This window comes from Rhinolophus hipposideros (genome assembly GCF_964194185.1).
Source record: "Rhinolophus hipposideros genome assembly, chromosome: 16".
Classification (NCBI taxonomy): Eukaryota; Metazoa; Chordata; class Mammalia; order Chiroptera; family Rhinolophidae; genus Rhinolophus; species Rhinolophus hipposideros.
The window spans coordinates 55,226,066-55,250,927 of record NC_138062.1 but is presented as its reverse complement, the minus strand read 5'-3'; the positions used below and the strand labels follow the sequence as shown (position 1 = coordinate 55,250,927).

At 45.6% G+C, this 24,862-nt stretch overlaps 2 protein-coding genes across 2 annotated transcripts in view; both read left to right on the top strand.

The window, feature by feature from the left end:
- The window catches only part of LOC308508967 (mucin-16-like), a gene marked incomplete at both ends in the record, with an annotated part of 84,070 nt that extends 81,566 nt beyond the window's left edge, over positions 1-2,504 (top strand). Inside the window, 4 exons of the mRNA XM_081076476.1 lie at positions 1,042-1,166; positions 1,450-1,517; positions 2,136-2,308; positions 2,428-2,504. Coding sequence (XP_080932602.1) covers positions 1,042-1,166; positions 1,450-1,517; positions 2,136-2,308; positions 2,428-2,504 — 443 coding nt within the window. The remainder of the gene's footprint in view (positions 1-1,041; positions 1,167-1,449; positions 1,518-2,135; positions 2,309-2,427) is intronic.
- Positions 2,505-2,698: 194 nt separating this feature from the next.
- MUC16 (mucin 16, cell surface associated) overlaps positions 2,699-24,862 on the top strand; it is a gene marked incomplete at its 5' end in the record, with an annotated part of 48,374 nt that continues 26,210 nt past the window's right edge. The window contains 17 exons of the mRNA XM_081076020.1: positions 2,699-2,744; positions 4,690-4,811; positions 5,693-5,760; positions 7,195-7,367; positions 7,699-7,734; positions 7,940-8,005; positions 9,886-10,010; positions 10,188-10,255; positions 20,183-20,355; positions 20,487-20,522; positions 20,996-21,120; positions 21,385-21,452; positions 22,071-22,243; positions 22,356-22,391; positions 22,930-22,965; positions 24,522-24,646; positions 24,739-24,806. Of these exons, the coding sequence (XP_080932146.1) occupies positions 2,699-2,744; positions 4,690-4,811; positions 5,693-5,760; positions 7,195-7,367; positions 7,699-7,734; positions 7,940-8,005; positions 9,886-10,010; positions 10,188-10,255; positions 20,183-20,355; positions 20,487-20,522; positions 20,996-21,120; positions 21,385-21,452; positions 22,071-22,243; positions 22,356-22,391; positions 22,930-22,965; positions 24,522-24,646; positions 24,739-24,806 (1,544 nt within the window). The remainder of the gene's footprint in view (positions 2,745-4,689; positions 4,812-5,692; positions 5,761-7,194; positions 7,368-7,698; positions 7,735-7,939; positions 8,006-9,885; positions 10,011-10,187; positions 10,256-20,182; positions 20,356-20,486; positions 20,523-20,995; positions 21,121-21,384; positions 21,453-22,070; positions 22,244-22,355; positions 22,392-22,929; positions 22,966-24,521; positions 24,647-24,738; positions 24,807-24,862) is intronic.

Sequence of the window (24,862 nt, the reverse complement as noted above, 5' to 3'; positions counted from 1 at the left end):
CACCTGGGACTCCAGCTGCCTTTGTCTCACTCAGCTGCAATCTCCACTGGTTTTCACAGCCAGAAGTTATGGGGACTTCTCTCCCCAGCACTGAAACCCTGGGGAGTGTGGTGTTGAGCTTGGGACCCTTAGCTCCTCAGGGGGAGTCTCCACAGCCGAGATATTCCTCCTGATCTTTAATTGCCACATGGGGGGTGTGGAACCAGCCTGTTCAATGTCTCCACCCTTCCTAATAGTCGTGAGGTGGCTTCCTCTGTATTTCCTTAGTTGTAGAACTTCTGTTCAGCAAGACGTCTGGCAATTCTCAGTGATGGTTGTTTTGTAGTTTAGTTGTAATTTTGATGTGCTCATTACAGGATGCAAGTACAGCATTACCAACTCTGACATCTTGACTGGGAAATCTATCATCCAGAAACTTTAATAGTAAAGCTTGTCAGTTTTTTGTCTATGCCTTTGAATTTTATCAAAAGTATTAAAAAAATACTGTGCTCTGCCACTTGGAGAGTGTGTGACTTGAGGCAATTTATTAAACCTCCCTTGGGATCAGTTTTTACATCTATAAAATGGGGATAAGAATACTATCTTCCTTCAAAAGTTTTGCCTCAAGGCTTAAATGAGTTAAAATATAAGTAAAGCACTTAAAACAGGGCCTGACTCATAAAAAGCAATGTAAGTGTTTCCTCAAACAAATTTAAAAAAAATCAGTAAATAGGTGAATCTCACAGAAATAATTTGGGTTAAAAAAAAAAAACTCAGGAAAAGAGGATATCTGTTTGGAAGTTTAGCAAGCCAGAGGGTCAGGTATTTTTGCTTTCTGCTTGATGTATTTACCTCTATGGTGCAATATTTCATACACGTCCTCAGTGCCCCTTATTTAATGTCAATGCTGATGTCTGGGATCCCCTCCCTGTGGAAACTGCCCATTTTGGAGGAGGATATCCCTCCCCAATGCTCGATAACTTATCTGAGGGATGCCACACACTCAGGCTCACTGAGCGCAGGGTAGGCTCAGTAGGCATCTCTCTCCCATCCCCGCTGCAGCCGCTGGCCCTTCCCTGATGCCATTCACTCTCAACTTCACCATCACTAACTTGCACTATGAGGAGGACATGGGTCACCTTGGTTCCTGGAAGTTCAACACTACCGAGAGAGTTCTGCAGGGCCTGGTGAGAGCCTTGCCCACTTCACTGCTGTCCCGCCTACTGAGGCTTACCTACCTAATCCCTGTCACACCCATGGAAGCAGACCCTGGCCCACCTCACTCTTGCCCCAACCACTAATGCAGGCCCCGCCCACCTCATTTAGGCCACGCCCGTGGAAGCAGTCTGCCCACCTCATCTGTCTCTATAGATGCAAGCCCCGCCCACGAATGCTAGCCCCACCCACCTCACTTCTGCCCTGCCCCTAACACCTTATCCATTTACTTACTTCCCTCTCCCTCCATTATAGCTCAGAATCTTGTTCAAGAACACCAGTGTGGGCCCCCTCTACTCGGGCTGCAGACTGACCCTCCTCAGGTGAGACCTTGGACTAGCCGGCCAGGGCTGCCTCAGGTGCACCCAGACCTGAGGAGTTTGGTATGATTCCTTCCTGCCCTCCCTGTCCAAGTCCTTAGCAGAGGTGGAATTCAGGAAGCGCTGGCTCCAGGGTCAATGCCTCTTCTCATTGTAAGCCCCCCAAACTGTCCCCAGATTCTGCAGAGCCCATCGGCAGTATGGGCCCCTAGCCTGGTCATCCTTCTGAAATCCCTCCTCCCTCCCTTTGACCAATGAGGGCATTTCCTTTAGGTTTCCAATTCTGTCCCCAGGGTTTCTCTCAAGACAAGAATTTGGGTTTCTCTTAATCTCAAATTCCAGCTCTACACATGTCTCAAGTATGAGCTCTCCTGTCCCCATGCCTTGAGGATGCAGGCTTCTGCCGGGCAATTTAATAATAGTTTTCTCATCCATTGACTCTGCTCATAGTCCCAGGCTGGTCAGAAGTTGGAGGTCTCAGAGGCTCTAAGTCTGACTTCTCACAACTCACCGGCCTCCTTATTTCCTCTGGCCCCTTCCTTTCCTGCCCCACAGGGATCTCATGACCCCTCCCTAGAAACTCACTTCATTTATTGTCATCCCCTCACCCACGCTCCCTAGACCTGAGAAGGATGGGACAGCCACTGGAGTGGATGTCGTCTGCACCTACCACCCTGACCCTCTGGGCCCAGGGCTGGACAGGGAGTGGCTGTACTGGGAGCTGAGCCAGCTGACCAATGGCATCACCCAGCTGGGCCCCTACACCCTGGACCAGGACAGTCTCTACGTCAGTGGTAAGAAGTTGCCTTTTTTTTTTTTTTTTGCATCTTATCAGGTCCCACATTCTTCTTCTCCATTCCTCCCTTTTCCTCATCCCTCTCCCTCCTCACCTTATCTTTCTCCACCTGTGCAGGTTACACCTACCAGACTCAGGCCACCACCCCCAGCAGTGAGTATTCTGAGGCTTTAGAAACCTCCACAATCATGTAAGTCCCAGTCCTTAGGAATGGAAGAGGCCAGGCGCCCACTTCTTCCACTTATCAACCCTACTCCATCTCCAGCCTCTGATGAACAGAGACCAGTACCCAAGAAATCCCAAGGCATGGCCAGTCCCTCCCTGGTATCTCCAAGGTGATGTGACGATTCCCTACACTAAGTTCATGGGTCTTTTTCCTCCAGAGTCTATGGTGGTCACCGTTTCTGCAGTGACTCCTCTCTCCAGCCCCACAGGTAGGCATTCTCATCTCTCAAGATGCTCCTAATGACTTGTTGGATTCTAATCACAGGATATAGAGGAGAGGTAGCGTAGGTGGCATCATTCAGAGGAGACCAAGGATGACTTCTGAGTATATGACAGGGCCTACCCAGGTTCCTGCCAATTTTTTGAATACCAGTCCCCCCCTTCAGAGTCCTAAGCCACTCTCTGTAACCTGTTTATGAAACCTATTGGTAGACCTTGATTTCTAAATCACCCGACAAACCTTTGAGGAATCGAAGCTGCCCCTCCAGCCCTCATCCCGAAGCCAGACAATTTAGTTCCTCCCATATGTCCCTGAAGCCTTTTGAGCTGCTGCTCAGAGCGAGTGAGTCTGTCAGTGAGTAAGTCCAGGTGCAGGCCCTGTAAGAGGAGGGCCTGGGATCCAGCCTTGACTCCATCTCACTCAGCCACAATCTCTGCTGGTTTTCATAGCCAGAAGTTACAGGGATTTCTCTCCCCAGTACTGGGGTGGGGAATCTGGTGTGGGCCTGAAACCCCTCGCTCTTCAGGGAGGACCTCCACAGCTGAGCGGTCCCAGTTTTTAAGCACCACATGTGGGTGTGGGACCAGCATATTCTGCATCTCCACCCATTCTAGTAGTCTTGAGGTGGATTTTTCTGTATGTCCTCAGTTATAGGATTTCTCTTCAGGTGCAGTTCAGGCAATTCTCAAGACGGTTTTTCTGTAGTTCAGTTGTAATTGTGACCTGGTCCTGGGAGGATTTGAGCACAGCACTTACCTACTCTGCCATTTTGACTGGAAAGCGGCTTTAAATATACTCTTTTATAAAAACAGACTTGAGAAGAATTATTCATAAAATAAGTCTTATTATAATAAATCAGTAAATTGGGTAAATTGGGAAAAAATATTATTTGGCAAATTGCCCCTCAGGCAAATCCTCAGATGAGGCACTAAAGGTTGAACCTGTCTTGGAGGGTCCTCAAAGGTGCCCTGCTGGGAGGAAGAAACTGGCTCAAGCCAAGATGAGTCTCTGTTCCTCAACTACCCATTTCCACTTATTCTCAAGCCAATCTAACCAGGCATAGGGGTTTTGAGACTTCAGGGTTGAGCAAGGAAAAGGATATAACCACTAGATGGCAGTAGTACACACAAGGTTTATTGGGCAACACTTTTTATTTATTTTTTATTGTTTTACTCGGCCATAAAGAAGAATGAAATCTTACCATTGGGCAACGCTTTGATTTGCCTGCAGGGGCTGTCCCTCAGAGCAGACACCACCTCCAAGAAGTAATGGCATGGGGATCACTACTCAGGAGAGAAAGGAGGGGATTAGAGAAGTTTATGTATTTAGGTGACGCCACTCAGCAGCCCATTGACGTGTCTCTGGGTTAGACACCTCTGAAAGGAAGTCATGGCTTAGGATGTTTACAGCCACAAAGTTTATCCTTTTTATTGCTATCAGATGTTGGGTGCAGTTTCACAGGGTATGCAAAGCAGGCAGGCTCAAAATGGCAAGAAATATATATGCTTGTTTGGGCTAGCCTAAAACAATCGGATGTGTAAAAAATTGAATTTAGTCCTTGTAAGCTTTTGAGCTATGGATCCCAGCTTGCTGTGAAGAAATCAATAACCTAGGGGCTAATATACAGGCACCGTCTTTGCACTGTGAATGTAACACCCCGATACCACCATCTTTAGTTTCTGTATGTGGCCCAAATTGGGAACCATGTGAAATAGAACATACTACTGCCTCCACTCCCCACCCCTAATCTATCTCCAGCCTCCGGTGAACAGGAAATGATGCCCACAAAAAGCCCCAGGCATGGGTGCCCCTCTCCTTTACGTCCAAGATGATGGGGTCCCCCAAGCAGGCAGGGGTTGTGGCCCACTCACGCTTTGCCCCACATCTGGTCTAGTACTGACTCAGCATGGCCTCTCCTTCCCCTCCCTACGCAGCTGCCCGCCCCGCCCTGGTGCCCTTCACCCTCAACTTCACCATCACCAACCTGCATCACACGGACGACATGTGGCCTGGCTCTGCGAAGTTCAACGCCACAGAGTCAATTGTACAACACCTGGTGAGAACCCCTTGCTCCCCACTTCTCTACCCACTCCTCCCCACCCTCTCTCAGTCTCCTCGCTACACTTTTGGAGGATATGGAAGGTTGGGGAGGCAGGCAGTTTCAGGTTCAAAGGTTCAAAACCTAGAACTGCCACAGATAGGTGATGTGACTTAGGAGTAGTGATTTGCCGGGTTTTTTTTTGTTTGTTTTTTTAGTTTCAGGTATACAAAACAATGTCATAGTACATTTACACTTCTCACAAAGTGCTAACCCCCTCCCCCAATCTACTACCCCTCTGACATTGTATATAGCTATTACAATTCCACTGATTCTATTCCCTTTGCTGATTTGCCTTTTGATATCATTTACTCATCTGTAAAACCGATGCAATAAAAGCACTTATCCCAAACGGTCCTTTTGAGAATTAAATGTGGTGTGAGATTAAATGTTAGGGAACTGTTGTTTTATTTTAAAATATGGTGTGTTTTTTAATCTATTTTTTAAGATTTTTATTAAAATATAGCTAACATAAAATATTATATTAGTTTCAGGGGTACACCATAGTTACTCAACATTTGTACCCCCAAAAAAGTGATTGCCATGATAAGTCCATCTGACACCATCCCACGCTATCCCAATATAATTGACTATATTCCCCGTTCTGTACATTACATCCCCATGACTTGTCTGTTTTATACCTGGAAATTTGGACCTCTTAGTCCTCGTCACCTGCCCCTTCTTTTCTAATTTTAAACAGTTGACATTTGGTATTATTTTATATTAATTTGAGGTGTACAACATATTGGTTCACATTTCTATAATTTATGAAGGGATCCACCTGGCTATGATGATTAGTTCTATATTTATTTTTTTATCCATCACTCTTTCCTCCTCAGCTCAAGCCCCTGTTCACCAACAGCAGCATTGGTTCACTGTACTCTGGCTGCAGACTGACCACACTCAGGTGAGACTCTGCTTTGTCTTCCTGTAAGAAAGTGTCGTAAGGTGTGGGCTGGTTGGGCCAGCAGGGGCCTGAACTAGGGTTAAGGAAGTGAGGTGCCTAGGACACAGCATTTAAGGAGACACCAATCCTTAGGTATTAACAGTGTGCTTGAACAACCCTGAGAGGTTTCACGTCCTTAAATATTAATTACATCTGGACACCTTGCTTGCCTCATCCTATTCCCAGACCTGGCGCTAGTGCTGTGCACTGCCCTCTCTGATTGGATCATCTTACATCCAACAGACAGTCAGACTTGCAAGGTCTGAATGGGCCATTCATGACGACAGTTGTACTTAGAAGGACGTGGACAGGAAACAGCATTCCAGCAGGGCAGTGCTGGCCATTTAGTTTTTGCAAGGGCGCATTTGATATTCCCAGGGCTATTCTTTTGACATTCCAAGTGACCGTCCATGTGCAAAGAAATGAAATTTCAATGGATAGGTGCTGGAGCCACATTGGCTTAGATATACTGTATCCCAAAGATGAATCAATATCCTTGCAACAGTCCTGCCCACTTAACAGGGTCAGCCCCACCCAAGGAAGTCCAAAGTTATAGCTCCCTACTGAGTATTGATGTCCATTTAAGGTCCTTCCAGAAAAGATGCAGGTCATTTTCATCACAGGCAGCATCGCCAGGCAATGCAACAGACACCACACCTTGATCGTTTCTAGGAGACCGGAGCTAGAAGCAGCTTAGCTCTAGGCCACTTCCGTCCTGCTGAGGTGCAGGCATGTTTCTACCCAGTCATGCTCTCTGGCAGTGCAACCTGCTGGATCTCTCCGGTTATCCCTCCAGGACCCATTTTTCCTGCTGCTCCAGAGAGGTGGTGATGAAGGAGGCAGGTGGGCAGGGGGTGGGGTCTCTGCTATGCAGCGTCTCGTGCTCAGATGCTCAGGTCTAAAACTTGGGTTGGATTAGCTTTCTGAGAGCTGATAAGTCTCTGTTGAGAGCTGCTGTCCGGTGTCACTAGGGAATGCGTGTGTGCTCTGTAAACATTTAATTTTACAGTGAACTAATTAATGAACACTTAATAATGTACCTGTCAGGAGGGCTAGTTGTTTTATATCAGTAATGTCTGAATCCTACTGCATTCTAGCAAGGTGGTTATAGCCCTGCGAAGATGGGAGAACTGAGTCAGAGAAGCTTCTGTGGATTATTTAACACGTGACAGAGCTAAGGTTGGACTGGTAGTCGTCTGACTCTAAAACATCCACTCTGGTCATTTGTGGCTCATCTGCTCTCCTGGTCTAGGCACGAGCTGCTCACAAGAGAAGGGGCATCGGCCTAGACCAGGAGAGCAGATCAGTGAGCATCAACATACAAGTGGGCTGAGAAAGGATGTCCTATCAGGATGTCTCTGTCCTGTCCCCAGATCCATGTCCTTCTTTCCCCAGGCCTGAAAAGGACGGAGCAGCCACTAGAGTTGACGCCATCTGTACCCACCGTCCTGACCCTGCAGGCCACATGCTGGACAAGGAGCGGCTCTACTGGGAGCTGAGCCAACAGACACACAGTGTCACCTGGCTTGGTCCCTACCTACTGCACAGGGATCGTCTCTATGTCAATGGTGAGCATCTGGAGGTGACAGTGGTCTCCTCCTGCACCCCAGGTGGGTGCCTCTGTTGGTGCTCTGAGCTCTGTCCAGAGGATGCAATCATGTGTGCTTTCATATTTCTCTGTCCTCACCTTTCCTTTCTTTGTGAGGTCCCCCTCCCTCACCATGTGTGTCTCCGTCACACACACAGAGGCAGAAAGTCAGAGAAAGCTTATAGGTGGCACAACCCTCTATCTGGAAGGGATGCAATTTCTCGATGGCTTCTCCTCTGCCACCAGTGTTCCAACCCTGTCGTCCCTTCCTTACCCTTTCAAATATCCCACCTGACTCTTACTCTCTGCAGGTTACACCAGACCAGCCTTGACTGCCATCCCCAGTGGTAAGAGTTCAAACCCGACACAGTCCTTGGCCTCATAGTGTTTTCTGGGGGCAGCTGGTCCCTCCTCCCTGGTGGGAAGGAAGCCGTAGGGCCCTGGTTATGCCCCCCTCATCTTCTGTGACTCAGACTGGGCATCAAGGCCCCCTGTCTCTGGCATCTCCAAGGGGAGGCTGCACCATTCTCATTTCTGATGCTTCCTCCTCAGTTTCTGTGACTTCCACACCCTCCCTGGGAACCTCAGCAGCTTCAGTCTCCTTCTCCAGCTCTACAGGTAAGAGCCTTCTCTCATGAGCACCTCCTTCCCACCTACATGCCTCTGTGCTTCGTAATGAGAAGACAAGAATGCACAGGAGGGTTACAGCAAGGGGACAGTGTGGAGAGGATAAATTGGGGGCAGGGGCCACACCCTCCTCACAAACCAGTCCAATTCCATTCCAGTATTCAGAGAGCTCTGTGACTCCAGGTTTTCAATCCCAGAGTGCAGCAGTGGCTCCTTTAAATCCACCCTTTGCTTTTGGTTAAAGTTTTGTATCAGTTAACTTTGTATAACAAACTACGCCAAATTTACTGAATTAAAACAATCAGTTCTTACTTCTCATGAGGCTAGAGGTGAGCACTGCAGGTTTTCTGGGGTGTCTGCAGCCGCCTGCAAGTTAGGGAGGTGACTGCTTCTGGGAGATGCCTGACGGATGGCGGGGGTGACCCACTTCTTCATGTGGCCTCTCATCAGCCAACAGGCTAGCTCTGGCTCATTCATACGGTGGCCCTAGAGTTCCTGGCAGCAAGAGAGGGCAAGCCTCAGTGCTCAAGTGCCTTTCAAGGCTGCTGGCATCACGCCTCCCTTGTCCCATTGACCAAAGCAAGTCATGGCCAAGCCAGAGTCGAGAGCTAGAGAAAGAGCCTCCCATCTCTTGGTGGAAGGGCTGCAACACCACATAGCAAGGGTGTAGATGCAGGGAGGTGAAGAACTGCTGGCCACTTTTATAACCTCCCCTCTCCCCCCGGTGACCTACCAGGGACCAACTTTTCACCATGTTGGCCCTACAGGACCTGAAGTGTGGGGATCTGTTAGTGAGATCACATCCAGTGGTACATTCTGGAACAATTCACAGTTTCACCTTCTGCTAGAATGCAATGAAAATAGTCAAGGCACATCCAGGATTCATTCCTACAGGACAGAGACTAAAGGGCTCAACAGAGAAAGCAGACATGAGTAATAACAACAGTGGCAATTCACTGCTGTCATGACAGCAGCATTCACTGATTGTCACCTGATGGGGACCTTGCTTTACATGCATGATCTTCAACCTCTGTGGTAAGCACTACAATTTCTCCATTTAAGAGAGGCATACACTGGTTCTTAGGGGCTCAGTGTTTTTCTGAGGTCACACGGCCAGCAGATGGGTGCCTGTGCTTCTGCACGAAAATAGCTGTGTGGCCTTGGGGAAGTGACTGAACCTCTCTGAAACTTGCATTTATTCTCTGTCAGTTGGACACACCTCCAAGGGTGGTGTGAGGATTACATGAGCTACTGGATGGAAAGTGCTTAGCACAGAGTGTAGCACAGAGTAAGCTCTTACCAAACATTAGCTGTTACTATTGCTCGTGTGTTTATTGCCATTGTTATTATCATTAACATTTGTTAGTGTCTTTCAAAATAAAGTTTCCCTGTCTGGGACGAGACATTCCGAGCTCTTGCACCAGATGTGAATACCAGACCCTTCCCCCATCCCCACCCTTGACCCCTAAATCTAGCTTGAAAAGTAACTTGGGACATGACTTCCTTTTTATTTTTGATTAATTTTTTATTAGTTTCAAGTGTGCAAAACAATGTAATAGTTAGACATTTACACCCCTCACAAAGTGATAACCCCCCCCCAAAGTGCTACCCCTCTGACACTGTATCTAGCTGTTACAATTCCGTAACATTCTGACTCTATTCCCTATGCTGCACTCCGCATCCCGTGACTGTGTGTGTGTGTGTGTGTATCACATTATAGTTGACGTTCAATATTACTCAGCTTCAGCTTCAGGTGTATGGCGCAGCGGTCAGGCATCTACACCATCCATGAAGTGGTCTCTGTGATAAGACAAGTGTCCATCTGACCCCTTACCAAATCTCGACTGTCTTCTCTCTCATCCTTGCTGCAGTCGCCAGCCCTGTCTTGGTGCCATTCACCCTTAATTTCACCATCACCAACCTGCACTACATGAATGACATGCAGCCTCTGGGCTCCGTGAAGTTCAACAAAATACAGAAGATCCTTCAGCACCTGGTGAGCGTCCCGCCCCCCGAATTCCTGCCCTGCCTACTGCTGCCAGTCCTGCCATCTCTCCTGGCCCCTTCTTCTCTCCCAGCCACCCAGCTGAGGCCAGCCCCGGCCCCCTAACCCCAGCCATGCCCCCGTCCTTTCCTCAGTCCCTCTCCTCATCTCCCTCTCCTTCTTCACTAGCTGGGACCCTTATTCAAGAACACCAGTGTGAGCCCCCTCTACTCCGGCTGCAGACTGACTTTGCTCAGGTAAGACCAGCAGCGGAGGTTTTGTATCCACAGTCCCTTAGGCTTGGTCCTCCCTTTGGCCTTTCCAGCACTTTCCAGCTCCCCACCTGAAACAGTCACTAACTATCCCAGAGGTTTCTGGTCCCTCGTTCCTGTTCTGGACCTTCCCGTCCTCCTGAGCCTCTAATCTCACAGGCAATATTTAATAGGAACAGAATGGTACAACACGACAACCTGGAAATATGCCCCAAATTCTTTCATACAGGACGCATCCCTGATCCTTCACGGAGAACACACTCACAGCCTACTGTGACCCCAACCCGCGCTGCATGTATTTCTTTTTATAACTGCATTTATTGTGGTGACATTGGTTAATAACATATAAGTTTCCAGTATACGATTCTATAATACATCATCTGTACATTGCACTGTGTGATCACCACCCAGAGTCTGATCTCCTTCTGTCACCACATATTTGACCCCCTTTGCCCTCGTCTACCTCCCCCAACCCCCAACCCCTCTGGTAAATATCATGCCGTTGTCTGTGTCTAGGAGTTTGGTTGTTTTGTTTGTTTTTGTTGCATTCTGTTTTATATCCCACGTATGAGTGAAATAATATGATTCTTGTTCTTTTCCATCCGAATTATTTTTCTTAGCGTGACATTCTTGAGATCCATCCATGTTGTCACAAAGGGCAGTATTTCATCTATTTTATGGCTGAGTAGTATTCCATTGTATATATGGACCAGATCTTCTTTATCCAATCACACATCTAACACTTTGGTTGTTTCCATGTGGTTATCACCTTTTGGTTATCGCCATGAATAATGCTGCAATAGACATAGGGCTACATATACCTTTATGGATAAATGTTTTCAAATATTGGGTGTAGATACCCAGAAGAGAGACTGCTGGGTTGTATGGTAATTCTATTAATTTTTTGAGGAGCCTCCATTTTTTTTTATTAGTTTCAGGTGCACAAGACAAGGTAATACTTAGACGTTCATCATTTATATCCCTCACACTGTGGACCCCCGTCCCCCATCCCCCCATCCACTATCCCTCCGACATCGCACCGAGCCATCACATTATATATATAAAATTATAGTTGGCATTCATTATTGTTCAGCTTCAGGTGTACAGTACATTGATTAAGCATCTACATCTTCCCTGAGGTGGTCTCCCAGATGGGACACGTGTCCATCAGATACCCTACAAAATTTTTACAACATTATTGATTACGTTCCCTAAATTATTTTTCAAAAACCCTGAGGCCATTTTGTGGTTTCTGACTGTTTTCTAATCTCCTCACCTTTCCCCTTATCCCCACCCCCCCGCCCATCTAATAACCCTCAGTTTTTCCTCTTTGTCCCCAAAACTGTTTCTGATTAGTTCATTCACTTATTCTTTTCTTTAGATTCCGCATATAAGTGAAATCATATGGTACTTGTCTTTCTCTTTCTGACTTATTTCACTTAACATAATGTTCTCTAGATCCATCCATGTTGCTGCAAATGGTAAGATTTCTTTTTCCTTTATGGCTGCGTAATACTCCATTGTATAAATGTACCACAGTTTCTTAATCTAGTCATCTACCGATGGGCATTTCAGTTGTTTCCATTTCTTGGCTATTGTGTATAGTGCTGCAATAACCATAGCAGTGCATACTGATTTTTGAATTGGAGTTTTGGATTTCTCCGGATAGATGCCTAGGAGTGGAATTACTGGATCATAAGGTAGTTCCATTTTCAGGTTTCTGAGATACCTCCATACTGTTTTCCATAGTGGCTGCACCAATCTGCAATCCCACCAACAGTGCACAAGCGTTCCCTTTTCTCCACATCCGCGCCAGCACTTGTTTGTTGATTTATTGATGATAGCCATTTTGACTGGGGTGAGGTGGTATCTCATTGTGGTTTTTATTTGCATTTCTCTGATGGTTAGTGAGGTTGAGCATTTCTTCATATGTCTGTTTGCCATCTGTATGTCCTTTTTAGAAAAATGTCTCTTCATGTCCTCTGCCCATTTTTTAATTGTTTGTTTTTTTGGAGTCAAGTTGAGTGAATTTTTTATAGATTTGTGATATTAATCCTTTATCAGATATATCATTGGCAAATATCCTTTCCCAATCAATAGGATCCCTTTTTGTTTTATTGATGGTTTCCTTTGCTGTGAAAAAACTTTTTAGTTTGATGTAATCCCATGTGTTTATTTTTTCTCTTACATCCCTCGCACGAGGGGATATATCAGTAAAAATCTCACTCCGGGTAATGTCTGTGAAGTTTCTTCCTATATTTTTTCTAGGAATTTTATGGTTTCAGATCTTACATTTAAGTCTTTAAGCCATTTTTAATTTATGTTTGTATATGGTGTCTCCATATTGTTTTCCATTGGGCTGTACCAGTTTACATTCCTACCAACAGTGCATGAGGGTTCCTTTGCCTCCACAGCCTCTCCAACACTTGTTATTCCTTGTCTTGATGATGACAGCCATTCTGACTGGGGTGAGGTGGTATCTCATTGTGGTTCTGGTTTGCATTTCCCTAATAGCGAGTGAAGTTTAGCATCTTTTCATATATCTGTGGGCTATTTGTATGTTTTCTTGGGAGAAGTGCCTGTTTGGGTCCTCTACTCATATTTTTCATTACATTGGTTTTTATATTTTAATTATTTTATTGGGGAATATTGGGGGACAGTGTTTTTCCAGGACCATCAATCATTGTCCTCCAGTCTAGTTGTGGAGGGCACAGCTCATCTTCAAGTCCAGTCTCCATTTTCAATCTTAGTTGTAGGTGGCACAGCCCACCATCCCATGTAGGAATTGAACCGGCAACCCTGGTGTTAAGAGCTCGCGCTCTAACCAACTGAGCCATCCGGCCAGCCCTACATTGTTCGTTTTTTGTTTCTGAGTTCTATGAATTCTATGTACATATTAGATACTTACCCTTGTCAGAGGGGTTGTTTGCAAATATCTTCTCCCATTTGGTTGGTTGCCCTTTTGTTTTGGTTTCTTTTGCTGTGCAGAAACTTTTTAGTTTCATATAGTTTCATTCATTTATTTTTTAAATAATTCATTTCTTTTTCAATTACAATTGACTTACAATGTTATATTAGTTTCTGGTGTACAACACAGTGATTAGACATTTCTATACTTACAAAGTGATCACTCCAATAAACTTAGCACCTGTTTGACACCATACATAGTTATTACAATATTATTAACTATAATCCTTATGCTGTACCCTACATCGCCATGACTACTGTGTAGCAACCAATTTGTACTTCTTAATCCCTTCCCCTTTTGCACCCACTCCCCAACTCCCTCCCAACTGGCAACTATCAACTTGTTCTCTGTATCTGAGTTTGTTTCTGTTTTATTTGTTCATTTATTTGTTCTTCGGATTCCACTTATAAGTGATATCATGTGGCATTTGTCTTTCCCTTGTATGACTTAGTCTATTCAGCACAGTACCCTCCAGGTCCATCCATGTTGTTGCAGATGGCAAGATTTCATTCTTTTTTATGATTGAGTAATATTTCATTGTATATATATATATACATGTACCACTTCTTCTTTACCCATTCATCCATCAACAGACACCCAGGCTGCCTCCACATCTTGGCCATTGTAAACAATGAACATATGGATGCGAATGTCCCCTGGAAGTAGCGTTTTGGGTTTCTTCGGATAAATACCCAGAAGTGGGATTACTGGGTCCTTCTTTGTCTTTTGTTATAGCCTTTGTTTTAAAGTCTATTTTGTCTGGTATAAGTATTGCTACCCCAAATTATTTTTCTACATTTCCATTTTCATGAAATATCTTTTTCCATCCCTTTACTTTGAGTCTGTGTGTGTCTTTCAATCTGAAGTGAGTCTCTTGTGGGCAGCATATGTAAGGGTCTTGTTTCCTTATACATTCAGCCTTCCTGTGTCTTATGATTGCAGCATTTGATCTATTTGCACTTAAAGTAATTGTGGAAAGATTTTGAGAAGGATAGGTATTAAATCCTGTTTTAATTTATGGTAGAATTCACTAGTGAAGCCATCTAGTTCTGAACTTTTACTTTTTGAAAAGTTTTTGATGCTTGTTTCAATTTCCTTACTGTTGATTAGCCTATGTAGATTGTCCAGTTTTTTTTGTTTTGTTTTGTTTTGCTTTTGTTTTTGTGATTCAGTCTAGGAAGATTATAGATTACTAAGAACTTGTCCATTTCTTCTAGGTTATTGAATTTGGTGGCATATAGTCTTTGATAACATTCTTGTATAAGACTGTATTTCTGTGGTTCTGTAGCAACTTCTCTTTCATTTCTGATTTTGTTTGAGTCTTTTCTCTTTTTTCTTTACTTAGTCTATCCAGAGGCTTGTCAATTTTATTAATCTTTTCAAATAATTAGTTCTTTGTTGCATTAATTTTTTCTGTTGCCTTTTTATTCTCTATTTCGTTTAATTTTGCTCTAATTTTTATTATTTCCTTTCTACTACTGACTTTGGGCTTCATTTCTTCTTCTTTTTTTAGTTCTTTAAGGTGGGATATTATGCTGTTCATTTGAGCTTTTTGTTTGTTTGTTTCTTGAGTTAGGCCTTTAATGATTTACTTTCCTCTTATTACTGCTTTTGCTGTAACCAAACAATTTGCATATGTTGAGTTGACATTCTCACTTGTCTCTATGTATCTTTTCATTTCTTCTTTTATTTCTTCTTTGATTGTCATTGTTTAGTACTATGTATTTTTTCAGTATAATATTTTCTTTATTTAGTATTGGATTATAATTTGGAGCAAATCTATGACATCAAGGATTTTACAAATTAACACAAAATTTAAGAAAGATTGCATTTTCCACACTTCTCTTTAATCATCTCTAAAATCCCTCCCTGGTGCCAGCAAGATACTGATTTGTTAGAGCATTTCCCCCTAACATCCTTTAGGAATTCTGAACGTTCTGTATAAAGAGACCCTTCTTTCTCAGTTCCACAGGAATTTCTCATTTTCTTCAAATAGGTTCTCAATCCCTTGGCTTATTCTCTTCTCCTTCTGGTAACCCTATGATGAAAATGTTATGCTAGATGTTGTCCCAAATGTCCCTAAAACTAGTTTTTGTTGTTGTTGTTGTTATTTAGTATCATGTTGTTTAATCTCCATATATTTGTGGTTGTCCCTGCTTCTCTTGTGCATTTGATTTCCAATTTCATAGCATTGTGGTCAGAGAATATGCTTGATATAATTTCATTCTTCTTAAATTTGTGGAGGCTAGTTTTGTGTCCCAACATATGGTATATCCTTGAGAATGTTCCACGTGCACGGTAAAAGAATGTATAAGGTAGTTTTCTGTGATGAAAAGCTTTGTAAATGTCAATTATGACCATGAAGTCTAATGTGTCATTTAAGGCTGATATTTCCTTATTGATTTTCTGTTTGGATGATCTATCCATTGCTGTCAATGGGGTATTTAGGTCCCCAGCTATAATTGTGTTTTTGTCAGTTTCTCTCTTTATTTCTGTTAGTAGTTGCTTTATTTATTTTGGTGCTCCCAGTTCGGTTGCATAAGATTGATAAGAGTTATGTCTTCTTGACATATTGTCCCCTTTATTATTATAAAATGTCCATCTTTGTCTTTTGTTACTTTTTTTTTTTTTATTTTGAAATCTATCTTGTCTGATATAAGTAGAGCTGCGCTTGCTTTTCTCTGGATGCCATTTGCTTGGCGTAACATTTTCCACCCTTTCACTTTGAGTCTCTATTTGTCCCTGAAGCTGAGATGTGTCTCCTGAAGGCAGCATATAGCTGGGTTTTGTTATTTGATCCACCCGGCTACTCTGTACCTTTTTATTCGTGTGTTCAGTATATTTACATTTAGGGTAATTATTGATACTTGAGGATTAATATACCCATTGTAACTTTTGTTTCTGGTATCTTGGTGTCTCCATTGTTTCTTTTCTCATGTTTTTGTCTGTTATTTTAGTTTGGTGGTATTCTATGATTTTTCCTCCTTTGTTTCCTCTTTTTTTATGTTATGTGTCTCAGTTCTAGTTTTTTGTTGTTCTTGTTACCATTAGGTTTATGGAAAACAAAGTTTCATATATACAATACTCCTTTTTCTTCAGATTGCATATTATCTGCAGTCTTCTTTGCAAGTTAACTTCTTTTTCCCTGTCCCTTTTTTGTTGTTGTTGTCACAAATTACCCTTTTTTATGCTGTGAGTTCATTTCCAAATTCCAAAGCTAGTTTCTTCCTTTAAAAAAATGTTTTACCTCTTTTAACGTTTTATTTGAGTGTATAATGCACTAGTCTGATGAAAGTTGCAATTTTCTATTTCTGTTTGTCTAGTAGTCATCTTACCATAATTTTGTATTCTTTTGTCTCTTTGTTTCAGGTAGAAGGGCACCCTTTCAGTATTTCTTGTAATGCAGGTCTTGTGGCGGTAAATTCTCCCAGCTCTGTATGTCTGAAGACGTATTTATTTCTCTTTCATATTGAAAGGATAATTTTGGTGGATATATTATTCTTGGCTGGTAATTTCTCTCTTTCAATAATGTGAGTATTTGATTCCACTCTCTTCTAGCTTGTAAGGTTTCTGCTAGAAAATCCGATGATAGTCTAATGGTTTCCTTTATAGATTACCATCTTTTTCCTGGCTGCCTTGAGAATTCTTTTTTTGTGTGTCATTAATTTTTGGTAGTTTCAATATAATGTGCCTTGCAGAAGGCATTTTGGGATTGAGATAATTAGGTGTTATCTTAGGGTCTTGGATTGAGGATCTAGTTTTTTCATCCAGTTTGGGATGTTCTCATTGATTATTTGTTGGAATAGGCTCTCTTTTTCCTCTCTTCTCCTTCTGGTATACCCATTATTCTTATGTTGCTTTCTCTAATGGTGTCAGATAGTTCTCATGGAGTTCTTTCATTTTTTTCTCTCTCAAATAGCTGTCTTCTTTTACTTTAGTCATTTCTAGATTTCTATCTTCTGTGTCACCCATTTTTTTCTCCATATGTTCTGCTGTATTTCCTAAATTCATTAGTTTTTTCTTTATCTCACGTTGAGTTCTTCAGCTCCAGAGTTTCTGTTTGGTTCTTTTTTATAGTTTCATTCTCACAGGTTAATTCTTGTTCATTGATTTTATTTCTGTTTGTTGAATTGTTTTCCTGAGTTTTCTTGTATCTCATTGATTCTTTTCAGAGCTGCAATCTTGAATTCTCTATGATTTAAATCACAGTTTCCCATGTCTTTAAGTTTACTTTCTGGAGATTTTTCATTTTGTTTCTGAATTTTCTTGATTAGTCATTATTCTTGGTGGGTTATTCTTCTGCCTGGGCATTTGTGGAAATGAAATTCTGTTTTTTAAAGAGTATTTGACACCTCACCATTTAGCAGGTTGCTAAGTAGAGTTTTTTTTCTTCTGTTTTCTAGTAGGTGGCACTGAAGTAAATGCAAGTTTTTATTTTATTTTACCTGCACTGCTGGGCTTCTAGAATTTCTGTGGGGTGCTGTTGCCTCAGCAGTGGAATGCCCATACTCCCTGAGGAGATGGGCATCCTGTTTACAACCCAGTTGCCTTGGTCACGAGGCACCACTCCTATGGACTAGAAGGGGTGGGCTATGGGTTTCCTGGCTGTATGTTCTTGGCGCTGCCTTTCTTTAGCCAGAAGCCACCATCAGAGCTGCTCTGTCTGAGTTGGCCCAGCTGCCTACTCCAGGCTACGCCCCACTGGGTGGTGGAGGGTTGGACGTGGTGGGGGGAGGAAGTGGGTTTATGCGTCTGAGATTCTGCTGTTCCTCATGGTTTCAGCCACAATGAGTACAGACCACTTATGTTGAAAAGTTTTTTTCAGTCCTTTTAAGGTCTGCCAAGTGAGGATTTTACTGCTGTGTGGGCCACAGGGTGGGCAGTTCCCACATCCTTTGTCTTGTGCTGTTGGGCTGTGGAGTACTGTGACTTTTTGCACTGCTTCTTTGCCCCTGACCCTGGGCCCAGCCTCTATGTGTGCCAGCCACCCAGACCCAGTTGCTGTCCCTGCCCTTCCAATTTGCCCAGGAATGGTTGCATCACAACCATTAACTGGTATCTCATCTGCTGGGGCCTTGGGGCGTACGGGACTGGGTGCAACTTCCATCTCTGTCCTTCCCCCCTCCATCCTATCTCTGCTGTATACTCACCTTTAGATGTCTCAATGTGAGAACCTCTCAGATGTGTTTGTGTGCTGAGCAGAGATGCTTTTGTTGCATTCGAGCTGTCCAACTTGTTGTAACTTCAAGGGGAAAGACCTACCATGCTGCTACCGTGCTGCTGACGTCACTCCTACATGTAAGGATTTCTGCAGGCTAACACACAGCGAGCACTTAGTATGCTTCAGATATTGGGTTCTTGATGTATGGCCAATATTGACATTCTGGGCCAGATAATGCTTGCTGTGGGTGGCTGTCCTCTGCATTATTGGGTGTTTAGCAGCTTCTTGGCCTTTATCTTCTAGATGCCTGTAGTACCCCAAACCCCCAAAGTTTTGGCAACCCAAAATGTTTCCAGACATTGCCAGATGTCCCCTGGGAGTGAAAATCCAGGGAGACAGTGAAATGATTCCCATATTCCCAAAATTCTTTGAACATCATTATTAATATCCCCATTTTACAGATGAAACATAAAGGCACAATTTAAAGAACTTTCCCAGAGCCAATAGCTGCCAAATGGTGGAACCAGGATTTAACCCAGTCTCCTCAGAGCCCAGGCCTTTTCTCGCGAGGCCTGCTTTGCATCTTTGTGAAGAACAATGAGTTCATTATCTTTCCGGATGATCCCTGACTTTGATTCTCTGCTCTCTTCCAGTGCAGAGGTATGGAACTTGACCCTAGGTCAGCTGATGACAGGGGTTTCGAGCATGAGTGACCTGTTCCATCCTGACATTTTTTAGAGGGTTTAGCCTCAGTGGCCATCTCTCTGGAAAAATGTACAGCCCTCCAAAAGTAGAATTTGAGAAATAATTTTCTCCCTGCGACGCCAGGATAGAGAGGGATGGAATGAAATCATCTTTCTTAGAGTCTTGCTGATGACTCCCACAGTGAAAGTAGCCCCTCACTCCCCTGGCCTAGAGTGCCACACATTGGTTTTCCATCCACAAACATTGCTTGATCTCCTATTGTGTACCAAGCTCAGTGCTCCACTCCCAAAACTTGGTGGGGGCCAAAATCTAGATTGTGCCATCAAGAATAATGCATTACATTAATTATATACAAATATATGCAAACATGTATACATATTAATTACACTATTTTTAAGCATATTATTAATATCAACATTTTTAATCGTCACAAGGTATACCTGAATACTATGATTATACCCATTTTTGTAGATAAGAAACTGAGGCCCAGTGACACCATTGAAATGCTGAAAGATGAGAGAAGTGTAGTGGATCTAGGAGGAACTGAGATAGAGCCTCATACTTGGAAAGGAGTAAGTGACGGTCAGGAGACACAGCTGTGGGCCAGGAGGAGTACTGCAGGGAGAGGAAATGACATGTGGAGAAAGCAGAGTCTACGGTAGAGAGGGCATGCAGAGCAGACATACTCACCCGGAAGGGGGAAAGCAGAGAGGCGAGCAAGGCAGGCCTTGGATTCCCTACGTGCATGTTGGGTCACTGGGCTTCATGCACAGGCAGTGGGGATGGAACATATTTCAGCAAATGTCAGCTAAGGAAAGATTTCCACTTAGAGTGCAACTGGCTGCTGTGCAGAGACTAGAGGCCAGTGAGGGGAGGCCTGGACTCACAAGGTGGCCTTTTATGGAACTATTTGTACATTTGGAGCAAATTCCCTCAATGGCGAATGACACAGCATTCCAGATCCTATTGACAAGAGACCTACCACTTCTAACTTCCTCTGTGGTGCCCCCACCACGTTCTCAAGGACCTTCTGCAGATAGATCCTCACTGGCTCTGCTTCTGTGTCCCTTCCTCCAAGGCCTGAGAAAGACGGAGCAGCCACCAGTGTGAACACAGTTTGTACTCACCGCCCTGACCCTACAGGCCAAGGAGTGGACAGAGAGCAGCTGTACTGGGAGCTGAGCCAGCTGACCCAAGGCATCACCAAATTGGGTCCCTACACCCTGGACCCGGACAGTCTTTATATCAATGGTGAGCAGCAGCCATGTTTGTTTTGCTGTATTGCCGAGCCCTTGTTCTTCCCCTGCAATTTTTTTATTCCTTTTTTTTATTCCTTCTCCACACCCAGCACCTTCCGCCTCTCTTTCCCTCTCTCTCTGCAGGTTACACCCAACATACTTCAGAAACAACCCCCAGTGGTGAGTACCGAGTGGTCTTCAGAAGCCACTATGTCACCAGAGATACACGCAGCAGGCCTCCAACACATCTCCAGCTTTCAGGAAGGGAAGGGGTCGGGGACACAGGCTGGGGAGTCATTGCAATAAGACTAAGCTGGGAGTCACCTCAGTGTTGTCAGCTGGACACAGAGAAGTGGCTACTAAATGTTGGTTGGGTGGATGGATGGAGGAAAGTCAGTTAACAATTGAGTTGAAATAAATAACAAGATTAGGTTGCAAACTGTCTCCTTCAAAGCTTCACAGACTCCAAATTGTTCCCTGTTTCACCTGCTGCATATGATGGTTTAACATCTACAGTGATGATTCTGGAATTCGACCACAAGGACCATTAGCAGTCGCTGTGAGATGGCCCCTGGTCTCAGGACTGTGGCCCAGGCCTGAATCCATCTCAGGCCTCACTCAGTGTGGTCTTTTCTCTCCCTCTTCTGCTGCAGCCACGGGACCACCCCTGTTGCCTTTCACCCTCAACTTTACCATCACTAATCTGTACTACACGGAGGACATGTGGCCTCCAGGCTCCTTGAAATTCAATACCACCGACAAGTTCCTGCAGCACCTGGTGAGAGCCTTGCCCACGACGCTGATCTGCCCACCTAACCTCTGCCCCACCTGCTGGTGCCATTCCCACCCACTTCACCCTGTCCTGCTCGCTGGAGCCAGAACCACCTACTTAGTCTCCTTCCTGCCCACCGATGACCCTCCCTCCCACTCCTGCCCAGCCCACCAGTGCTAGGCCCACCCACCTCACTCGTGTCTCACCCATTGATGACCGGCTGGCTGCTGCCTCTTAACCTGTCACTGTTCTCCTTGTCCTCACCCACAGCTTGGGCCCTTGTTCAAGAACACCAGTGTGGGCCCCCTCTACTCGGGCTGCAGACTGACCCTCCTCAGGTGAGACCTTGGACTAGCCGGCCAGGGCTGCCTCAGGTGCACCCAGACCTGAGGAGTTTGGTATGATTCCTTCCTGCCCTCCCTGTCCAAGTCCTTAGCAGAGGTGGAATTCAGGAGGCGCTGGCTCCAGGGTCAATGCCTCTTCTCATTGTAAGCCCCCCGAACTGTCCCCAGATTCTGCAGGGCCCATCGGCAGTATGGGCCCCTAGCCTGGTCATCCTTCTGAATTCCCTCCTCCCTCCCTTTGACCAATGAGGGCATTTCCTTTAGGTTTCCAATTCTGTCCCCAGGGTTTCTCTCAAGACAAGAATTTGGGTTTCTCTTAATCTCAAATTCCAGCTCTACACATGTCTCAAGTATGAGCTCTCCTGTCCCCATGCCTTGAGGATGCAGGCTTCTGCCGGGCAATTTAATAATAGTTTTCTCATCCACTGACTGTGCTCACAGTCTCAGGCTGGTCAGAAGTTGGAGGTCTCAGAGGCTCTAAATCTGACTTCTCACAACTCACCAGCCTCCCCATTTACTCTGGCCCTTTCCTTTCCTGCCCCACAGGGATCTCATGACCTCTCCCTAGAAACTCACTTCATTTATTGTCATCCCCTCACCCACACTCCCTAGGCCTGAGAAGGATGGGACAGCCACTGGAGTGGATGTCGTCTGCACCTACCAACCTGACCCTCTGGGCCCAGGGCTGGACAGGGAGTGGCTGTACTGGGAGCTGAGCCAGCTGACCAATGGCATCACCCAGCTGGGCCCCTACACCCTGGACCAGGACAGTCTCTATGTCAGTGGTAAGAAGTTGCCCTTTTTTTTGCATCTCATCAGGTCCCACATTCTTCCTCTCCATTCCTCCCTTTTCCTCATCCCTCTCCCTCCTCACCTTATCTTTCTCTACCTGTGCAGGTTACACCCACCAGACACCGGCCACCACCCCCAGCAGTGAGTATTCTGAGGCTTTAGAAACCTCCACAATCATGTAAGTCCCAGTCCTTAGGAATGGAAGAGGCCAGGAGTTCACTGCCTCCCCTCCCCACCCCCACGTCACTTCCAGCCTCGGGAGAACGGGGACCAGTACCCCTAAAACCCACCTCCTCTCTGGCATCTTCGTGATGAGGAGGTCACCAACCCAAGCACCTGGGATGTGTTGTCCCAGCTTCTGTGGCGACAGTGTCCGTATGGATGGTGAGGGGCTATGTTGGGGTGTGAGTCCCGTCCTCCCCACTGAGTGGGCTCTACTGCAGCAGGTTCCTGGCCCAAGTTCAAACTCTCCTTGGGCCTCCCATGTCGGAGTGCTTTGAGCAAGGCTTTGGCCTCTGGGGATGGGAGAGTGGATTTTGTGTTTTCCACATGAGCACTCGGTCTCCTCTTCAGAATCCCAGCTGTGATGGTCCAGCCACCATCTCTGCAATGGCGGAGTTGCCTCTTCCTTGAAGATCTCTCCCTCCCCCTTTCCTCACATCTCTCCCTCTCTTTACAGGTTACACCCATCCCACCTCAGTTAACACCCCCAACAGTGAGTATTTCAGACTCTTGTGTACCGTGACTACCGCCCTAAACATGGGAACTGTTCAACCTGCCAATCTTCCCTCCTGTGCCCCCCCATCTGAATGGGGAGGAGTCCAGAAAACAGGCACAAAAGTGTGGGCTAAACTGGAGGTGAAAGGAGTCTCCCCTCCTCTCCACTCCCCACATAACTGACGATGATGCCCTGACTCCAGGATAAATGGTGCATCGAATGAGGCACGCATGTGTTATAACTAGAACCACTACTCCTGCCACCACTCCTTAAGGGTACAGTACACTTGGGATTTCATTTTCCCTCAGTTTCTGTGACTTCCACATACTTTCCTTCTCTGGCTCCATCCCCCTCCATCAGGCCCACTGGTAGGAGGGCTCCGAAGGGCACCAAATCATTTATACAAAGTCACTCATACCAGGTCACCTCTCTCATTGTTCACTCACCTTCCCTGAGGGAACTTGTCCATTGCTGTGGATTTCAGGGACCGTCTGACTACTCAGGATCCAGTGGCTGAGAATCCAAATCCTGAGGCCAGCCCATGCCATGTAGCAGCTCCTGAGCCTTGGCCCACCCACCTCTGGGCACCACCCAACTCCTTGTTCTCTGACCCTGAAGTCATTCTCTTTTCCAAAACTTACTCTTTCTCCTCATCACCAAAGGCAGAGACACAAGCGCCAACCTGGACCCACCCTATGGCTCCCCTCCCGACTCCATCCATCTCCAAATCATCTCCTCTCCCTACAGAATATCTCATGAGTCCTTTTGTCTGCATTTGTGTCACTCAGCCTTTATTTAGGCTACTGGCATTTCTTTTTGCTAGAACAAGTGCAGTCGCCTCCACTCACCTCCTGTATTCTTTCACACAGAAGCTGCAACATCCCTCCCAATGTACCTCTGCCCACATAATTCCTGTTTCGTTGACAACCTTTGGATGACCCCCTGCTCTACAAATCACATCCAAACCCCTGTACTGCGTAGTGACTGCCGCCCCTTTCTGAGCACAGGGGACCCCTCCAGGCTCACATCTACTCTTCCCCATGGCGGAATGAAAGGGCTTCAAGTTCCTCGAGGGCAACTGCTCTGTTCTCATGCAGGGTCTTTACCCAGGCTGTTCCTTCTGCTTGAGCGCTCTTCCCACCTAACTCTCACTCATACTTTTGGTCACACCGGAAATGATGCTTCCTCTGAGAAGCTTTCCCCAGTCACTTGTTGGGACATCCCTCCTGGGATGGCTCATGCCCCCAGCTTGCCTGCAGTGTCATGCTCTGGTTACTCCCCTGGCTACAACGTTAGGAGACTGTGCTCTATTCATCTTTGGACCTGCAGGGCCCAGCACACAGCCTCTCACACATTAGGTGCTCAATAAGTGCTCACTGAATGAATGAACGAAGGTTCTTGGTATCTTAGGAATTCCATAATGCTTACCCTTTCAGCTCCTGCAGCCCATGGCTCTCCTTTGTCCCCTGCCAGTGCCCCATGGTTAGAGCCCCAGACACCCCTGGTCATTACTGTAGCCCTAATGAGACATCTTTCTTTCCGCCCCACTGCAGCCACTGGCCTCACTCTGGTGTCTTTCACCCTGAATTTCACTATCACCAACATGCGCTACACAGAGGACATGGGGCACCCAGCTTCCTTGAAGTTCACCTCCACCGAGAGGATCCTACAGCACCAGGTGAGAGCCTTTCGATGACCGCTGTCAGCCCCTTTCCTGCCTGCCCACATAGCCCCTCAGCCCTTCCACTCACCTCCCCTTTTCCCCTCCAGCTCCAGCTCTTGTTCAATAAGACCCATGTCAGCCTCCTCTACTCTGGCTGCAGACTGGCCTCGCTCAGGTGAGACCCCCAGATGGAGTGATTCCTCAGGTCAGGGGACCCTCATGCACCAGCCT